Below are 18448 nucleotides of genomic sequence, written 5' to 3'. Positions count from 1 at the left end.
GAGCGGGGCCTGGCGGGGCCGCGGGCGGGGCGGGGATGGCCGGGCCGGGCCGGGGCGCAGCGGGAGCGGCGGGGCTGGGGTCCCGCGCGAGGCGGGGTCGGGCCGGGCGGCGGGCGACGGGCTCTCCATTGTTCTGGGCGGGCGGGATGTGCCGGTGTGGCGCAGCTGCGATCCGCGGGCGGCGCCGGGCCCGCCGCTCGGTACCGAGGCTCTGCAGTGCGGCCCGGCCTCACCACGCACATCGGGCGTCGCGGGGGCTCCCTTTGTGCCGGGCCGAGTGGAAGGGGAAGGTCCGGAACGGCTTCCCCGGCCGCCTGCCCGCGTCCGGGGGAGAACAGATGGGCTCTGCGGGCCCTTTTCCCTTCGGACCACCGGTCTGCGAGATGGTGGCGCCTCTTGTCTCGGAACGGGGGGATTTGTTGGGTTCGGTGAGGCTGAGTGTTCTTTTTAACCTTTGTCTTCCTAAAGGGTAGTTACGGGGGGGGGAGGGGGGAGCGTGATGAGGGGCTGAGAGGTTTCATTTCCTGCAATATTGGAGAACTCCTCGGCATTGGTATCCGGGACTCTCTGGCGGCTCCGGTTACCTTCGTGGCTCATCTCGTCTGGTTTTTACGAAGTTAATGGCTAGGAGAAATCTCTCTTCAAAGATAAAAGATAACTAGCAGAAAAATCCTGGTTCTGCGAACTTTAAAGTTATGCTGTGGACGCATTTGGAAACACCAGGGAAGTCTGGGAAGAGTCTGAATTCCTGTTTCACTCTCTTGAAATGCTTTTATTCACTGAGGAAGCACATATTGTTGTGAACGCCGAGGTTAGGAAGCAGTAATATGCTGGTTTTTCCTTTGCATTTTCCCAAGATAAAAGATGCCTTGTGATGAGAAAGGACAGGCAAGCCTGTCCAAAAGATTTTCTGTTCCAAAAGATTTTGTACTGGGAATGTTTTTTCTCCGTGATACCACAGTAAGGAGTCTTTCAGCTGGTCTGTGCTTACTTTCTGTAAGGGGCAGACTTTGTGTTGTCTCTCCATGGTTTTGCCAACCTTTCTGTTACATATGGAGTCAATATTAAGTCGTGTACCAAATGTTATTTTTTGAGCACAACATAAGTTGTTGGTGACTGCTGGAAGGTAAGGTCACGTGGAACGCATAAGCAGGAAGCTGGATACCCAGTGTACATGTGTGTTACTCACTGCCTCAGTTCAGGCTCAGTCCTTTGGACTCTCAGAGGCACCTGCTCAGTTTAGTGTGATGGTATTCATGTTGCTGCTCTGAACGGCTCTAAATCAATGCCCAGCTCAAAACTGTGAGTAAGCTAGGTTGAGCTAATGTTTTGGGTTGGAGGAGGGTAAGCTGTTGTTTTGGGTTTACATAATTTCTGTTTCCCTTTCAAATTGAAAAGGGCAGTCAGAGTAACTTGAAGGGTTTTGTCAGTTCTTACTGGAATGTCCATTTGATATTGTCATCTTGCTTCCAGTCATAAACTTGTGCGTGACATTATTGCTCAGCATTTTAGGACTGCTTTGCTGCATCTCAGAAGTGGGGGAACTTGAAAAGCTGTCAAAGTAGTTGATAAAATTCATGGTTACTTTCCGGGAGGGGGCAGGTAGTGTTCCTCCGTGGAATGCTGCTGAAAGCACAGCTCTTTGGGAGGTTTTCTTTGGTGACTACAGAAGGTAGGCACAGCTTTATAGAAAGGGGAGAAAAGTTTGATGCATGTTGTGATAGTTATCACTGAGGAAGCAGAAAAGCAAGTATTCTTGTTGCACGCTGCCTGGGAAAAAGTGACTCTTAAAATACAAGAGTAGACTGATGTGATTTGTGTGGCCAAAAACCCACATACTAATTGTTATTGTCTGCTTCTCTTTCAGATTGAAGCAAGTGAATTCTGACATAACTTCGTTAGAGGGCTTTTTTTTAAAAAAAGTTGATCCACAGTGCATCAGAGCAAGTTACTGCTTTACTTTTGAGTGACTTACAGGTGCTTGCCTGCATTGCAATAAAGGACTCATATATTGAGCAAGACTTATTTATCTCTTCGTTTTGGAGAGTCTAATAAACTGTTATTACAGTTTCTGTACTGACTTTCAAAGTTTTGAGTCTAAAAAGACATCTTTAAAGATAAAACCATGAGCACGGCCAGAACAGAGAACCCTGTTATAATGGGTCTATCCAGTCAGAATGGGCAGTTGAGAGGCCCCGTAAAACCCAGCGGGGGGCCAGGAGGTGGAGGCACACAAACTCAGCAGCAGATGAACCAGCTGAAAAATGCCAACACAATCAATAACGGCACTCAAGCACAGAGTATGACCACCGCTATTAAGTAAGTGATTGTATCGGCTGCCACAAAAAGAATGTTTAAAAGTCACGTATTGGAAAGTTTTGGGGTTCCCATTTGAAAATGTTGTCTGCTGTTGTTTTATGACATGGGCAGGTAGATGTGTCCTGTGATGTACATTATAAGAAAAAAGCTGTATTTCCATGTGTGAGCTCCTCTCCAGCAGTGATTGTTGTGGCGTGTTCCTTGTGAAAATGGAATTTGATGCTGTGCTTTTCCGAGTGTGAACTGCTGTCAGAAGCAGCCCACTGAGCATCAGAGTCCTGTGCCCTTTGCTTGTTGCAAGTGGTGCAAGAGGGAAGTTGGGGAGTGGGAAGAAACAGAACTGAAATTAAAGACAGAGGAGGAAATGCCACCTGGTCTCAGTCCAGTTGTGTATACTTTTCAGTTTGTTACAGTTCTTTCTCACAGTGAGAAATGCTTTAAAGTCAGTTATCTTTTGTCATTGATCTGAAATAGTAGTGCCTGCTGTCCTCAGTGTAATGCTCTGGCTTTAATTCATCAAAGCCTTAGCTGAGAGGATATGGTCTCCCTGTGATACCCTGCTCCCATCCAACTGGTTTTGGAAGTGTGCTAATAAAACGTGAGTGTGCTGGTTGGAATTTCTGACAGATGTAAAAGACTTGGACAGTACGGTAATGTGTTGCTTTTCTCTTTCCCCCTTTGTTCCTGCTCCCCCTGAACAGCATTGGCTTTTATTTTGTTAATTATTTGCAAAGGAAGTGCCAGCTTCCTCAGAGAGTGCGTGATGGAACACTCAGGTTTTTAAACTCTGCCTAACTTGCCCCCTCCCCCCTCCTTTTTTTTTGTGTATTACACGGGTTACTCTGAAACTGGTGAATTAAACTCAGAACTTCGCGGGAGTGTGGAAGAGAAGGATTTGCTCTCATCTGTACAGTGTCTTTCAAGAGAGGATGGGTGTCTAAATCTCACTGAGAAAAAAAGACTTGATCAACCAGTATAGTGTTTTTTACCTTCTCACACTACTTGGGGATTAAGAATGGATGTTCCCTGGGCAAGAGAATTTTTCTTTTAAGTGGTGAAATACTCTCAGGTGGATTTATTATAGCCGGTTTCTGTTGTATGACTAAGTCAGTGCTCAGTTTTAAATCTGTTCTAGTGGATTGATTCAGTGCCGTAAAAGTGGGACTTGAATCATGACTGGATAAATATTTCACAAATGTCTTTGGCAGACTGCTGATTTTCTCTGTTTCCAATTTCCTGCCTGCTATATGCTGCTTAACTCAGAGAAGACTTGAGCTCATATGTGTAGGTGCTTTTAGCTTTGAGGAGGTTAAAATATTACATGTTCATCACTATCTAAGAAAATAAAATGCAAAATCAAAATATTAATCCAGACTTATTTTATAATTTATTGTTATTTTATTTTTGCTGTAGACCTGGTGATGACTGGAAGAAGACTTTAAAACTCCCTCCAAAAGATTTGAGAATCAAAACTTCGGTAAGGATGGTTGAATTGTCGGAATAAATATTAAATAAAAGATAGAAGTTGCGATGGCAAAATATTTGTTCTGAGCGAAGGTTAAAAAGCAGTTCAGCTCCTGCTGTTTTAAATGAAGAATTAATTTATTCTCCAACTGCTGGGGAGTGATCCTTTCTTGGAAAGCTTCAAAATGGAGTTCACTGTGGATTTCTTACTTTATTAGTGTTACAACAGGGACTCATGGTCTTTGTGTTGTGTGAGGCAGGTGGGAAGGTGTCACTGTACTCACAGAGCTGTGTTTGGCTCTGAGAAAGCAAATGTTTCCTCTGCCGCTGTAGGGTGTTGCATGGAGTAGTGGAAACTCCTGTATAGTAATTTGTGGTCTTCCTGCACAGGCAGTCTCAGACCAGTCAAAAACAGCTGCAGATTGTCTGACCTAATCTTATGGATGTGCTTTTTTTGATTATTCAGGACGTGACCTCCACAAAAGGAAACGAGTTTGAAGATTACTGTTTGAAACGGGAGTTGCTGATGGGAATTTTTGAAATGGGCTGGGAAAAACCATCTCCTATTCAGGTTGTTTGCAAACAAACTGCTTAGAAGCCATGTTTAACTTTGCCTGTATGTCCAGTACTTATGTAATGGTTTGGAAAAACTGGGGCTGTGAACAGTGGAACATGGTGGGAAGTTCTTCCTTTGGAGAAGGCAAGAATTTCTCACCCCCAACAAAGTCACTAAGTCATGCAATGGGTGGCTTAGTGATGGGACTGACTTACACTTTGGAGAAGTTAATTTGGATTTTCCTTTTTCATGCTGAAGGTCTTAATTTGTTAATTGTCTGTTCAGTAACATCCTTCACATAAGTAGGCCCAGTGAGAGCAGAGCTGTTCTGTAAATTTTCCAGAAAACTGAGTTACCATAGGCTGGGTACCTTTAGTTGTTACAGAGACAATTATGGCTTTATTGCAGTCTTGGCTCTTTTTATTGTGAGCATCTGGAAGAAGCGTAATGGAGATTGTGGGAGAGAGATTAATATTAATTAATATTAACTTGTATATTAATATACAAGTTCACTTTTCTGTCTCCCCATCTTCCTTTTACTCCTAAGGCTTGTTCTATTAAGAACCGTTGGTGTGTAAACTTCGCGGGACGGGGAGGAGGGAAGTTGAACTCTCTTTTAATTGGTCTTTGAAGGTTTGTCATTGGCACAGCTCTGCTGCCTTATCTCCTTAAGGCATGAGGAAGCTATGGCATTTAGGTGATTCATCTGCTTTAAAACAGGTTCTCACGGTGCACCTTTACAAAAGGCTGAGATTTCTTTAAATGTTGCTGTAAAAGGCAGTAGAGTTAAAAATACATGGGGCCTGTGGCTTGTGTTTGGATGGCTGAAGTTTGAAGTTTCAAAAGGAAAGCCTGCTGATTTTTATGAGAATTGTGTCACAGGAATATACAGGTTTGAATCACACGGGCTGCGTTGGTTCTGATGTTAAGGTATAGGTGGGAATCTTTTTCCATAGGAGGAGTTTGCTAGTGACTATCATTGTCTCTTCACTTTCCCTCCCCCCCTTCAATTTTTCACTTTTTTCCTAATGTGTCTGTATGGCTTTACTATCACCTGTGGTACCCAATCTTATGATCAGGCAATATAAGGAATTCTAAGTGGGATATGTTGGGGAACTCTTTATTGATGGGTTTAGCTTCTTCCTGTTGTGAGTCTGCCATGCTTGTAGTTGCAGGATAGTAGTAATAATAATAATCATGATCATGAAAAAATCAGATTTCATGTGATACTTTTAGTGAGGGGAGTTTAATTTGGTCAGCCTCTTCAGTGAGCATGCCTTGTGATTGATTGCTCGTGTGCTGTCTGTCCTTGCATTTCAGGAGGAGAGCATCCCCATTGCTTTATCTGGTAGGGATATCTTGGCTAGAGCGAAAAATGGAACGGGCAAGAGTGGAGCCTACCTCATTCCTTTACTTGAACGGCTAGACTTAAAGAAGGACAATATACAAGGTCAGTTGAGGTGGATCTCATGTAGCTGCAGCCAGGTTATGGTGTCGGTTGCTACGTAACAGACTTGAATCTAGTTAATGAAACTGGGCAGCGTGGGTCATCTGCTTGTACTTCCAGAGAAAGTTAATGGGGAGTGGTGGAGGGGAGGTGGAATTTGAAAAGTCCTACAGTTGCTTTCAAAAGCTTTAAATGGAAGACATCTTCTGGACTTGACTGTCTTGCCCCTGGAAAGTGAATGTGAAGTAACAAGCGAGTGTGCTGGCTAGGGGACTCAGCAAGGGGAGCATCAAAGAAGGGAGAACCCTTGCACGGAATTTGCCTTTGTTGTAAGCAGTTCCTGGGCTGCTCAGGATACCTAGAGTGGAACTCCAAAACCATAGAAGTACTGCTTTCATGAAGTCTGTCTCCTTTGAGGATGAGTATTTAAGATACAGAGTGTTATTAGTGACTCACACTGATGTTTTTAACTTTCAGCAATGGTGATTGTTCCCACCCGTGAACTAGCCCTGCAGGTCAGTCAAATCTGTATCCAAGTCAGCAAACACATGGGAGGTGCCAAAGTGATGGCAACCACAGGAGGAACCAATTTGCGAGATGATATAATGAGACTTGATGATACAGGTCAGAGCAATTTTGGTACACTACAGTTGCTGTTTGTTTGTAGCTTTTACAGGGTGGTAGTGGAATTTCTGCTTATTACTGCTTGCCTGTTACAGAACAGACTTCAATATGTCTTGTTTGCTGTTGGTATACAGTCATCATTCTTTCAAACTGTTCATATGAAACATGGCCATGAATGCCAGAAACATTGTTTTAGTTGGCTTAACTATTTTTTTTGCTCTTCTAACCTTACAGTGCATGTGGTGATAGCTACCCCTGGGAGAATTCTCGATCTCATCAAGAAAGGAGTAGCAAAAGTTGAGCATGTCCAGATGATAGTATTGGATGAGGCAAGTTGCTCATGTTAAATGTTCTGGGATTTTATCACCACGTTAAAGCAATTACGTGTTTCAGTGAGTCTCCTTTCTACGCGCAGCAACAAATCAAACTTTGCTTAGAGACACTATAAGGTTATAACTCATCCATTTCCCAGTATTTTTGAGAAAGTATTTTGGAGGAGGATTTTTCTGCATGTGACTCTTAAGAAAACAGCCTAGGAAGATTTGCCTTTCCTGTCTTCTTTGCTGATATTGAAGATTAGAGTAACAAATCTAGCCCGAAACTAAGAAATGCATTTCATTTGGTTTCCTTTTATAATGAGTGAGCTGTGCTTACCATGTAATTGTGTATAAAATTCATTTATGTACATCCAATAGTGTACAGGCTTCTGAGTGAGAGAAAATATAGTTTTGTGAAAGCTCTAGGATGACTCTGGTAGGAACCCTGGTAACTGGTTTTTCCTTCCCCCAAATGTGATGCTACCAAGAGACTGAAATATTTTTTTTTTATTTATTTTAACTTATGCTTTATTACTTCTGTTGTTACAGGCAGATAAGTTGCTGTCTCAAGATTTTGTTCAAATAATGGAAGATATTATTCTCACGCTACCTAAAAACAGACAGATTTTGCTCTACTCTGCCACTTTCCCTTTGAGTGTACAGAAGTTCATGGTGAGTGCAGAGATACCGTGTAGGTGTGATGGTGGTGACATTGTGTGAGTGGTACACAGCTGTTAGAGCTTGGGTTTTTTTAGTGCATCTAAACTTCACACGTTTAATCTAAATCAGCCCAAGTCTTGGACAGAAGTTTGAAAAGAGTTTTTGACCTGCTGTAGCATTAATGGGAAGCCATGTACATGCACTTCTTGCCCATAAGGTGATGTTTTCCACTTTGTGGATTGGTTATGTGTCATCTGCATGCATTTTCTCCCAGAGGGTGCTCCTGTTGGGCCTGCTCAGTCGCCTTGGATTTATGACTAATCATTTGTGAAATTTTACCCACCCTGTCTGTTAGAGTATAGCACAAAGAGTGGCAAGGTAGTGCATCCTTGCCATGGAGTTAAGTGTGCCATAGGATGGGAAGTATTTACATTGTTTTGCGTGTAACTCTATCGTTGTCTTTATTTTTCAGAATTCCCATTTGCAGAAACCCTACGAGATTAATCTGATGGAGGAGCTGACTTTGAAGGGAGTTACTCAGTACTATGCCTATGTCACTGAGCGTCAGAAAGTGCACTGCCTCAACACGCTCTTTTCCAGGGTAAGGAGTAGGGCTGGGTCAGAAACATACAGAAGCTTTTTTCCTTTCACAACTAAGAATAAGACTGAGTGTTTCAAGGGTGGCTTAACAAAACATTTTCTTTGTCAAAATGTGTTATGTAGCTGAAGATAAAAATGCATTCTTCTTGTCCTGCACCTTTATATTACAGAATTTTGTTAATTTTTTTTCCTCTGTACAAAAATACATCCTATGTAAATTACCAGCAGCATACCTGCCATGCTTTCTTTATGGTAGGGATTTAGACATGTCTGGGATCATTTGTTAGTAAAATGCTGCATTTACTGAGCACTCTACTTATATGTTCAGCTCCAGATTAACCAGTCGATCATTTTCTGCAACTCCTCTCAACGGGTTGAATTGCTAGCCAAAAAGATCTCCCAGCTGGGCTATTCCTGCTTCTATATACATGCTAAAATGAGGCAGGTGAGTATGAAGTCTGCAGTGGTTTATTCCACACCACCCCAAGTTTACTGCGTAGCTGAATTAAGTCTCATGCTTTCTTTAATTTTGCGTGTTCTTTGTAAACTGAAACGTATATTGCTTTGCTATAGGTTTGTTTTTTAGATACCCACTGCCAACCTCCCTGCCATGTTCCCCCATCCCAGGCATCTTTCCAGACTGTTCAGTGTAGCTGGCCAGTTGGTATTTAAGACTACTTCAGGTCAGGTTAATTTGTCCAGTGCAAGCACAGAGTGCATCCAGAAGGCACAGTTCTTTCTTAGTGCTGCTGCTGCCTTGCTTTGGCAGCACGGGAAGCCAGGGTAGGCCACGCAGTGTAACTGACACAGGTGAAAACAGGCCTGATTTCAAACAAATGACAAAAACCCCAATACTTAGCCCACCGAGTGCCGTGGGTATCTTTGCAAACAGTAATCTTGCACTGTGACTGCAGGGGAATCTGAGAAGTCGAGGAGGTGGCTTTGATGGAACCTCTTGGAGAAAGCTGCATCTGTTGTGTCGTGACCAGGCACTTGTGACCTTGGTGTAGATGATGAAAAATGCTATTGCAGCTTTGCTGGTGAAGAGGTTTCTGTTAATTGCATGGTAGCTCACATGTCCTCACAATACTTCACATGATATTAAAAGATGTCAGAAGATTGAAATGATGCATGTAGAACAGGAGTATTTTGAAATTTTTTTTTCATTTTATAATTAAGCTAAAACAAATTCAAATGAAAGCTTTCAGGGTAGTCTAGCTTGCTGCTCATGCAATTGACAGGTAATGCCAATGTTTGGTGGGCCAGACCAGTAATTAATTAAGCAGAAATAGAAGTAGTGTTGGTATTGAGAACAGAGAGATACGCAAGCGGATTCCTTGAAGTTTGATTTTTGTATGCTTTTGATTAGTTGGTAGATGGTCTTTGTGGCGAAGTGCAGCTCTGTTTTTGCCAAATGCTTCAGCTTGTTTATTCCCTCTCTAAATTTCACTTCTTAACAGTGATATTACTTAATCTTTGTGTGAGGAGAGTCTTCACAGAAAATTGACTCATCTCACACCTAATTCTGCATCGGTAGTGAAAAATGCTTCATACTAGAAAAGGAAGTTTACTGCTGAGTTCAGTTTTTAAGGGAATGAATAAAATGTGTTAAATTCAGCAAGGGACCAGGGAAAGGCAATAGTCAAAATACCAGTTTAACTTCCTTGGTGTGGGTTTCATGTAATTGTAACTTCAGATAGTCATTTTCTGAGATGGCTTTGATGCCACTGTAGGAAGCTTTAAAATGCAGTCAGCTAAGTGCCTTTGTCAAAAAGTGGGATCAAGGCCCTCTTGGCTAAGTTCTTTAGAATACGTGGTAAGGAGCGCTAAAAAAATACGTACTGGCAGCTTGTTTCGACTCAGCTGTTTTGTAATGAGAACTGGGAGAAATTCACACGATTGAAGTTTGGTGTTTGTTACGTGAATATACCTGGTTGGTTGGTTTGTGGGTTTTGGTTTTTTTCCTCTCTGTTTATATGTGTGTATTTCCAGGAGCACCGCAATCGTGTATTCCACGATTTTCGGAATGGCTTGTGCCGCAATCTCGTTTGCACTGGTAAGAGCTGCTTAAGGTTTCCTTGTTTCTAAAAGATGTAGTAGAAAGCGCATTGGCCCAGGTATAATAGACCAATTATTTGTAATAAACCAAAACAAGGTGTTTTGGTAGATGTCTTTGTTAAGCCTGCATGTTGCAGGGTGCAGCACTCCTTTGGGCACGTGGAGTTTTGTCTTTTGTGACAAACTGTGAAAGTGCACCTTTGCCGACAAATCATTTCACTGCAATAGTGTTTTCTGTTTATTTTCGCATGCAAGGGCTCCCTGAGTTGTTGGGCCATAAACTTTATGAAATATCAGTAGAACTCTGACTAGGATGATCGTGTGAATAAATTTTGTTGATTCTTTAGGTGCTCATAGCTCATTTTTTTCTAAATACTTTTGTGGTTTTGATTGGCCTGTGTATGATCCAAGTTCTCTATTTTTATGACCTGTTTGGGCAGTACCCGGCAGTGTCTGCTATCAGTGGGTCATCTTAACAAGTCACTGCTATGTCTGGGTTGTCTTAACAAAAATCGCTGGAAATGGAATAGAAGCAGTTGAGGTAGTGGAATATAGTTCAGGTCTCAAGTCTGTTGTGACTTTGGCAGTGCACAGTCCTGTGTGAGAAGATGCTTGTTTAAGAAGACCTGTGCTGAAATAGTCTAATGTGGAAAAAACTAGCTTAATGTGCAGATCTGGTGGTTTTGATAATTTTTCTTATATTATTCGTGTTTATAGTGGATACAGAGCAAGAAGCTGTAACAGGATTGTATGTAAACTGTCTTTGATACAAAGAAAGCTTATATCTGGAAAATAGTGTGAGGCAATGTTAATCACTGTTAATCTTTGCACCCTAAATACTGTCAGGATTTGATCTCATTGAAATTAACTTTCTTTGTGACCTGGATTGTCTTTCAGATCTGTTTACCCGAGGTATTGATATCCAGGCTGTGAATGTGGTGATAAACTTTGATTTCCCAAAGCTGGCAGAGACTTATCTCCATCGCATTGGCAGATCAGGTGAGAGGAAAGATGTGTTTTAGGTGCAACTTTGCTGATGACTGTGATGCTTCTTAGCCTTGAATTCACTTTTGGTTTTTATTACTGTATCTGAGAATTACCTTAGAGAGCTTTAATTTTTCTGACAAATTTATTTTTGAGTATCACCTCAGATGGTTATCCTCACTGAGGATATTATCTAAATAAAGGCCCATTCTCTTGAAACTGACCTGACTGACAAATGAGAAATAAAGGCTTATTTTGGTTTTATCTCAGGAGACTTACTATTGCCCCTGTTTGCAGGGAAAATTCTATACTGAAAACTTTAGCTTCCAGGGTGTCTCAAGCATAGACATCTGTGCTTTCTTCTCCGTGTATTCTGAGGTATGTTTCTGCTGACTGGACATCAGCAAAATATACCCCTAAGGAAGGCAGTAAACGAACTCAGTGTACTTGAACTTTGTAGTTCAGGCTTGCTCAAAAACTCTGTTATTGAAGAAGGGCTGGATGTGCATAATGCAGGAGTGGAAGACACTTCTCTGATAATTAACCTGGAGCTTTGGTCAGAGCATATTGAACCTCCTGAGTTTTCTTATTCCTGCAACAGTATGAAACTCCTCACCAAAAACTAATGTGAAACATGTAGAGACCTGCAGCTGGATTTGTTTTTACCATCAGAGAGCAATGTTAACTTCACAGTTTGTAGACTTTTTCATTCAACCCTCTGTTACTCGGTTCAGTTCAGATGCGTGTTTCTTTTTTTTTTTTTTTGTCAAGGTCGCTTTGGTCATCTTGGCCTGGCCATCAACTTGATCACCTATGATGATCGATTCAACCTGAAAAGTATTGAGGAGCAGTTGGGAACTGAAATTAAACCCATACCAAGCAACATTGACAAGAGCCTGTATGTGGCAGAATACCACAGTGAACCTGTAGAAGATGAGAAACAGTAAACATGTATGTTTGTAAGTGCCTCCTGAATACGAACATTGTGTGGGATGAGAGTTGATATGTCAGTATTAGCACAGGGGAAGAGGGAAACTGATGTGATGAAAAGGCTCTGAATGTGAAAACAAGGATTTGAAATAGACTGTCAGTGCAAGGAATTCTGTGGACATGCTAAGCTGGGAGGGGAGGAGGAGTATTTTTTAGTTGTTTTAATTTAAATGCTGACCATATGGTAAGGAGACCAAAAATGGGGGAGGGGGAGGGGGGGAACGCTGTTGGGAGAGGCCATGATGGGGTACTAGTAGCCTAAGGAATTCTTTCTGTATTGCTTAGCTAAAATGAGAAATTGGTGAGGGGCAGAGAGGAAAGTGGTCCTCAGAAAGGTGAGGAGAGAAAATGGATAGCTGTGAGAACAGAGCACCAACAGAAGAGCTAAGCACCTCACCAGTCAGACGGAGCAGGTTCCAGCGAAAGGTGCTGCCTCTTTTGTATCCTTTGGTTCATAGAACTCCTGCAAGTGAACAAAGTAGGGAGCGAAGCTGTAATTCATATTTGCTGCCACTGGAGGTCGTCTACATAGTTTTAAAAGAAAATGAGGTTGCACTGTTGGAGACTCCTAAGTGCTCCCTTTCTGATCGTTGTCTGAGAAAAAGCTGCTGAGTTGAGTCCTTTTATAAGAAGACTACTTGCCCTGGACTGCAGTCAAGCAAAGTAGCTGCAGGATGACGTTTGATCTGGCCTTAGTTAAGATGCTGTGTCGTGCAAGATCCAACACCATACAGTTTGGGCTGGAAATCATTCTTTTGTATATTCTTCTCAGAGATCATGAATTAGAAAGTGAAGCTGCTGAAATTTGCCTCAGGTGACCAATAAAAAAAAAATGGCCGTAGAAGCGGACTGATTGATAGTGTTAGAATGAACTGGTTCCTTCTTTGAAATCATCCAAGGACAGCCTTAGCCAGTCATGCCAAGCTGACTTGCAAGCCTCTGCTTTGCTGGTTGAACCTCCTCTAAGTTTATAAGTAAATAAAAACAAAAGAAACAAGTGATGAACTTGGAACAGGCTCTTGGGTGGCTTCTTTAAGGGGAGTACTCTGACCTTGCCAGAGAACAGTTTGCTGCTTCCTAAAAGGCAAGAAACCAGGAGATAATTGTGCTCCTAAGTACAGTAGAGCATTAGCAGCACCTCTTTCTGCAAAGCCAAGGCTGAGCTTGAGCTGTTCAACATGCCCTTTGCTTTTCCAGAGCTGGTGCACAGTCAGTGTGAATTATCTCTTACATTCTAGTTTTGTGTAGAACCAATTTAACTGTGGGTGTTGTGGTTGTGTTTTTTTGTTTTGTTTTTTTTTTATAGGCTTTGATTACACATGCCAGAAGGTGAAGCCCTATGATCCAGATCTGTGACACATCGTTTCTTTGGGGATACCCTTCTCTTTGTGGGTTTTTCTTCGTCTTTTCATTTCGAAACTATGAAGACTAAAGAGCTCGGCCTTTTTTTATTTTTAAATTTGGCAGCAAGGAAGAAAGAAGATAAAAGGAGGAATGTCTTTTTGTTTTTCCACTTGTTTGCACTGTGTGCTGATTGAACATTAGTTGCACTAACTGCTGGTTTTAAATTTTGTTTTCTTTGGGTGGGAGGGGCAGCAAGGGAAGAAGAGAAACCCTGAAAAGAGAAGAATCTTGATGAACGCGAGCTTGTCTGCTATTTCAAATTCTTTAACCATCGACTGAGTGCATTTCAACTTCTCCCTGGTTACTCATCTGTTTTTTAAGCTAAAGAGCTTCTTACTTATTCGTGCAAAGTGCCTTATGCTATGAGACCATTCAGAATATCACCTTTCCAACACAGCCCAAGGAATCAACAGCTGTTTTTGGTTTCAGGTCAAAGTTCCCCTCTCTTCCCCTTCTCCTCCTTCCCAAGTACTCAAGCCCAGGGCTGGGAGGTGAAATGTATTGGTAATACTACTTTTTTCTTCAACTTTTTTTTTTAACTGGAGGAGTTGATATGCATCTGCAGTTCACCCAAACTGTAAATATCTGTATTTAAAATGAAACCAACTTAAAATCTGGGCTGATTAGGTGCAGCATCATAGCTCCAGAAGGAAAGAGTAGCCTGTCATCCTTTGCAGGAGCCATAAGAAAAGCCCTGTGCTCTAGCAGAACACTAAAGACTGGTTTCCATAAGAGTCTCCATTCGTAGTTACAGCACTTGATACGTAGACTTGTTTCAGAGCCATGGCCCTCTTTCCTCTGGTGCAGTGTGTCCCATAGAAAATCAGATGTGTATATTGTACAAACTTTGTAAATATTATTTTTTTTTCTCTTTGGGTTCATATATAACTTTTTCTTTTGTGATGAAGGTTGCTGGGGTTAAAGGGATTAGACTGATTATGGGAGCAGCTAAAGATGAGAGGGGCTCAGTTTTCTGCAACACTAAACAGTGAGAAGTGGTCTGACCTCTGTGAAGTGCAGGCCTCCACAAGTGTCCCTTGTCAGCATGGCTGTGCTTTGGTGCTGGCAACACTGTCCTGTACCACTCGTATGGAGGAGATCACCTGGGGGGCTCCAAGGCCTCCAAATCCATAGCTCAGCCTTTTAGGAGATGCTCTTTGATTTCCCCCTTAGAAACTTCAGGAGCTTGACAAGCTCTGAAGGGGCCCATGACCTGTGTTCCACCGTGGTGGGAGGGAAATCCAGTGAGTGTCAGAATTTCTGAGCAGTGGATGCCTAAGATGTGGATTTGAGTTTAAGAGAGACCATAGAAAACCAGTTTACATGCATAAACTGACAGTTCTGGAGCTTTGTGGAATTGATTCACTTCCTGCAGCACTGTGCATTTTCTGCCCAGAGCAGCCTCTGTGCAGAACTGTGAGCAGGTAAGGGCAAACCCCTGTTAACGTCAGAAGCTGCAGGAAGCTGCTTGCCATCTCCTCTGGTTTGGCATGAGTTGCTGTCTGTCATTTTGCATTGTATATTGCTGAAAAGTGCTATCTGGTCCAGTAGTGTTGCTTTAAATTGTGCCCCTCCCAACATGCTTGATGTTTGGCCTGATCTACAGGCAAAAGGAGTGAGACAAATCAAAAACTACTCTTTTTAAAATCCCTTTTAGCCTGTTCACCACCACTGTCAGGAGGCACCTGGATGAATGTAACCCCTTTTGCTCATTTGTTTATTGCATATACAAATGCTGCACTCACCATGCTTGCTTACCTTTGAGGCAGGAATTAATTGTCTTAATTTCTCCCATTTTGACCCTTTTTCTTTTTTTGAATTGGAGTAAAATTGTTTGGAACAACAAGGCGGACTTTAGCCATCTGTTTCCTTGAGGATCATACATAACAAGCCAGGTGCCTCCTGACAACAACTTTACAAGATGGAAAGGTTTTTGTGTTTGGGATGTTTTTCTTCCTTTTGTCAGCAGTGACTCCATAATTGTAGCAAATGCTGCACTAGAGTACAAACTCAAGAGCTTGGTCACAGACACACTGTGAGCCACACAGCTTACGTCTGACTGGCAGGTACTAAATGTAAACAATTTTGGGGTGCTTTTTGGGGGTGGGGGGTGGGAGTTTGTGGGTGGTAACTTTGACCAAAAGTAAAATCTTGCTCTTGTACTGCAGCCAGCTTATGATTTTCCAGACAGAAGAGGGATCATTTTAGTGCAACGAAGACATGACAAGTGTAAATAAGTTTTGTATCTTACCAGGGCATGCACATGTACCAAGAACAGGATAGCGATGTTGAGTCAGGTGTGTGTGCTCTGCTTGGATTTGTGGTAGGTTAGCCTGGTGCCATGCGTTGATGGTCCCTCTTGAAGCACAGAACTTTTGAAAGTATTACTTTAAACTTGGCCTCTCGTTGAGGATTGGCACTTAATCTAAACTATCAGGGCACCATCTTTAGGTGGCTTCTTGTCAAGAAGGAAGCAGCCTATTTTTGGTGCTAGTAGGCTATCTCGAACAGATGCGATCTTGCAAATGGAAAGATGCTCCAAAGGACTAGGATAATCCTAGGTTTTTTTTGTTTTGTTTGGGGTTTTTTTTGTTTGTTGTTTTTTATTATTTTGTTTTTTGGGGTTTTCCTGGTTGTTTTGTTCCCTATCCAAGAGTAAGGAGTGTGTATAAATCTTGGCTTCCTGAGATTCCTTGCGAGCTCCAGTTCTTGCTGGTCATGTACCAGCCTTTACATATGCATTAGTTGGAGCCTTCGGTGATGAGCCCTAGGTCAAATACTTCCTCTGACAAAGTTGATGTGAATGAGAACCTGATGTATTCTGCACTTTTTTACTCGGAAGTCAAAAGTGTCACTCCATGAATCTGTGAAATAGAGTTTCACAGCTGGGCGAGGTGGCTGTGAAGAGAGTGATGGAACCTTCAGCCACTTGAGAGAACTTGTAGGGTGGTCTCTGGGTGTGCTGGGGGGCACTGCAGCTGCTGGAGGCCTTTTCCCAAAGGGAGGGGGGTGGGTTGGTCTCAAATACATGTTCCAATTTCCAGAATGAGATGGGAGCATCTTTCCTTTGCCCTCTGTGATTTTTTTTTTTGTGGATAAGAACAGGGAAGCTCAACATGAATTCATGTTGTGTATATGGTGGTATCAAATCATCTCATTCTGATCTTCTGTTTATTTTCATTTGGGATGGGGGGGAGGGTGTCTACTCCAAGGATTTAAAAATGCTTCAAACACTGTTTCTCTTTACAAATGACTGATAGGACACAAACCTGAACAGATGGCTGTCTTGCCTCAGTTTCTGTAGGAGAGGTTACAGAGATGCCATGCCATGTCTCCTGAGCTGCCATTGTGGTGGTTCTCGCCCTGGTGCTGAACTTTGTAGTGCTGCTGGGGCCAACTGGTTGTTGCTTTCTGAGGACAAAGTGAATTTTGTTCCCAGAAACTCCAGCAGTACAGCTGCCATGGTAGAGGTTGAGCAACTGTAGTCCCTGCAGGGAGTTTCCTGGTTGCTATGAACTTCTGGTCCATGTTTTTGCATCACAGCTTATCTCTGAAATAAGCCAGGTCTCTGGACCAAAGAGCATGCATCCAAACTTCATAAGGAGGCTTTGGCAGATTAGGCTGTAGGTTTTGCTCCGTTCATTGTTCTGTTGCTGAAATGCCTCTATGGGGAAGCATTGTTAAATTCTGCTGTAGACAAGTTAGGGAAGGGTAAGGAGGGAAGGGGGGGATGGGTTTATATAGATACAGCCTTGCTGTATTTTAACCAATAATTTTGGGGAAGGGGTGTCAGGAGAAGGAAAATAGTCACTATTCCCTTTATTGAAAGAAACTGGAACTTTTATTTCAAGAAAAGAAGTTATTTGCGATTTGAGTGGAGTGTCATAATCCACTGGTCCCTAGACAAGGGGTTGATATTCTTACTGTTAACCAGCAAACAACATGGTCTAGTCCTTGAAAACAGTCGGGGGAGGGAGGGGAAAATTGGCTTTCTGTTAAATTGGCAAACTCTCCAGTGGAGCTCAGATTTTGTTGAGATGTGTTTTTCTGGCTGTATCTGTGTTGCAGCACTGACTTGTGAAGAGCTTCATGAGTTGCAAATGCAAAAAAGATGAATGGTAAAATCCTGATTTTGTTGATTTAACTCAATAAAAGCTCCCTGGAACTCCCGTTTGTTCTGTTTTTTTCTGTTAATTGTGCTGTGTGAAAAGTGTGCTGATGTCCTTAAGGAGACCTGTGGCACTTGACAAAGGGAAGGGTGCTCTGCCTGCGCAAGCCATCCGGGGTCTGCATAGACCCTCCAGCCTCAGTGGCAGCTGCTCTTCCAGGCTCCAATGCTCCACAGTCTTGTCTCTACTCGACCAGTAGACTTTAACTGGCATCTGGTTGCAGTGCCAAGTTAGCCCTGACTTTGCCAATGGGAGTTTCTGAAAGGGGCCAGAGCAGCACTCCAGGAGTCTGTTGGGGCTGTGTCCTCATGTCTTTCATCAGGAGTCATCCTGAGCTTGGCTGCTTGCGCTGCAGAAAACCTGTGTGCTGTGGCTCTGGTTGCTAGGAATGAGTGTTTTAAAGTTGCTTAAAAAATCACGAGCAACAGAATTGGCAAAAGCAGATTTAATATATAAAAGGGGAAGCAGATTTAATATAAAAGCGTGACAGAGTTTGTTGGCAAGGTTCACTCTAGTGCTGACTAGATGGTTAAAGCATAGAGAAAAAGGAGACCACAATCAATCTAAAAGCAGTATCAACCCAAAAGTTATCCACATGGAAGCTGGGGGTGAGGGGGATAAGGGTAGGTTGAGTCACAAGATTCGGACTTCTGTTATCTCTGTTACAATCCACCCCAGAAGGCGAGGGTAACCCAGGTTCTTGTGAATAGATCCCTTCGGTGGTCTTAACGATGTTTAAGCCATTAACCATTTCCATTTCTCACAACTCCCTTGTTCAGCTGGGCCCTGGACGTGACCAACGGTTTAGGCCTAACATTTTGGTATATACTACTGTGGCCTTGTTGGGGAGAGGTGA

At 42.6% G+C, this 18448-nt stretch overlaps 1 protein-coding gene across 4 annotated transcripts in view; it reads left to right on the top strand.

Annotated features, from left to right (window-relative positions):
* The window catches only part of DDX6 (DEAD-box helicase 6), a 22881-nt gene extending 5289 nt beyond the window's left edge, over positions 1–17592 (top strand). The window contains exons 2-14 of one of the 4 annotated variants that reach the window (XM_027699251.1): positions 1868–2319; positions 3733–3796; positions 4250–4354; positions 5660–5789; positions 6264–6410; positions 6645–6739; positions 7277–7399; positions 7860–7988; positions 8316–8432; positions 9980–10043; positions 10943–11044; positions 11801–11980; positions 13326–17592. In XM_027699251.1, the coding sequence (XP_027555052.1) occupies positions 2126–2319; positions 3733–3796; positions 4250–4354; positions 5660–5789; positions 6264–6410; positions 6645–6739; positions 7277–7399; positions 7860–7988; positions 8316–8432; positions 9980–10043; positions 10943–11044; positions 11801–11976 (1446 nt within the window). In that variant the 5' untranslated portion in view covers positions 1868–2125 and the 3' untranslated portion in view covers positions 11977–11980; positions 13326–17592. The other 3 variants (XM_027699252.1, XM_027699254.1, XM_027699253.1) reach the window with 3 other exon arrangements.
* Positions 17593–18448: the final 856 nt, after the last annotated feature.

The sequence above is a fragment of the Neopelma chrysocephalum genome, unplaced genomic scaffold (assembly GCF_003984885.1).
Source record: "Neopelma chrysocephalum unplaced genomic scaffold, ASM398488v2 Primary Assembly neopelma1_138, whole genome shotgun sequence".
Lineage (NCBI taxonomy): Eukaryota > Metazoa > Chordata > Aves > Passeriformes > Pipridae > Neopelma > Neopelma chrysocephalum.
This window is presented reverse-complemented; position numbering and strand designations above follow the sequence as displayed.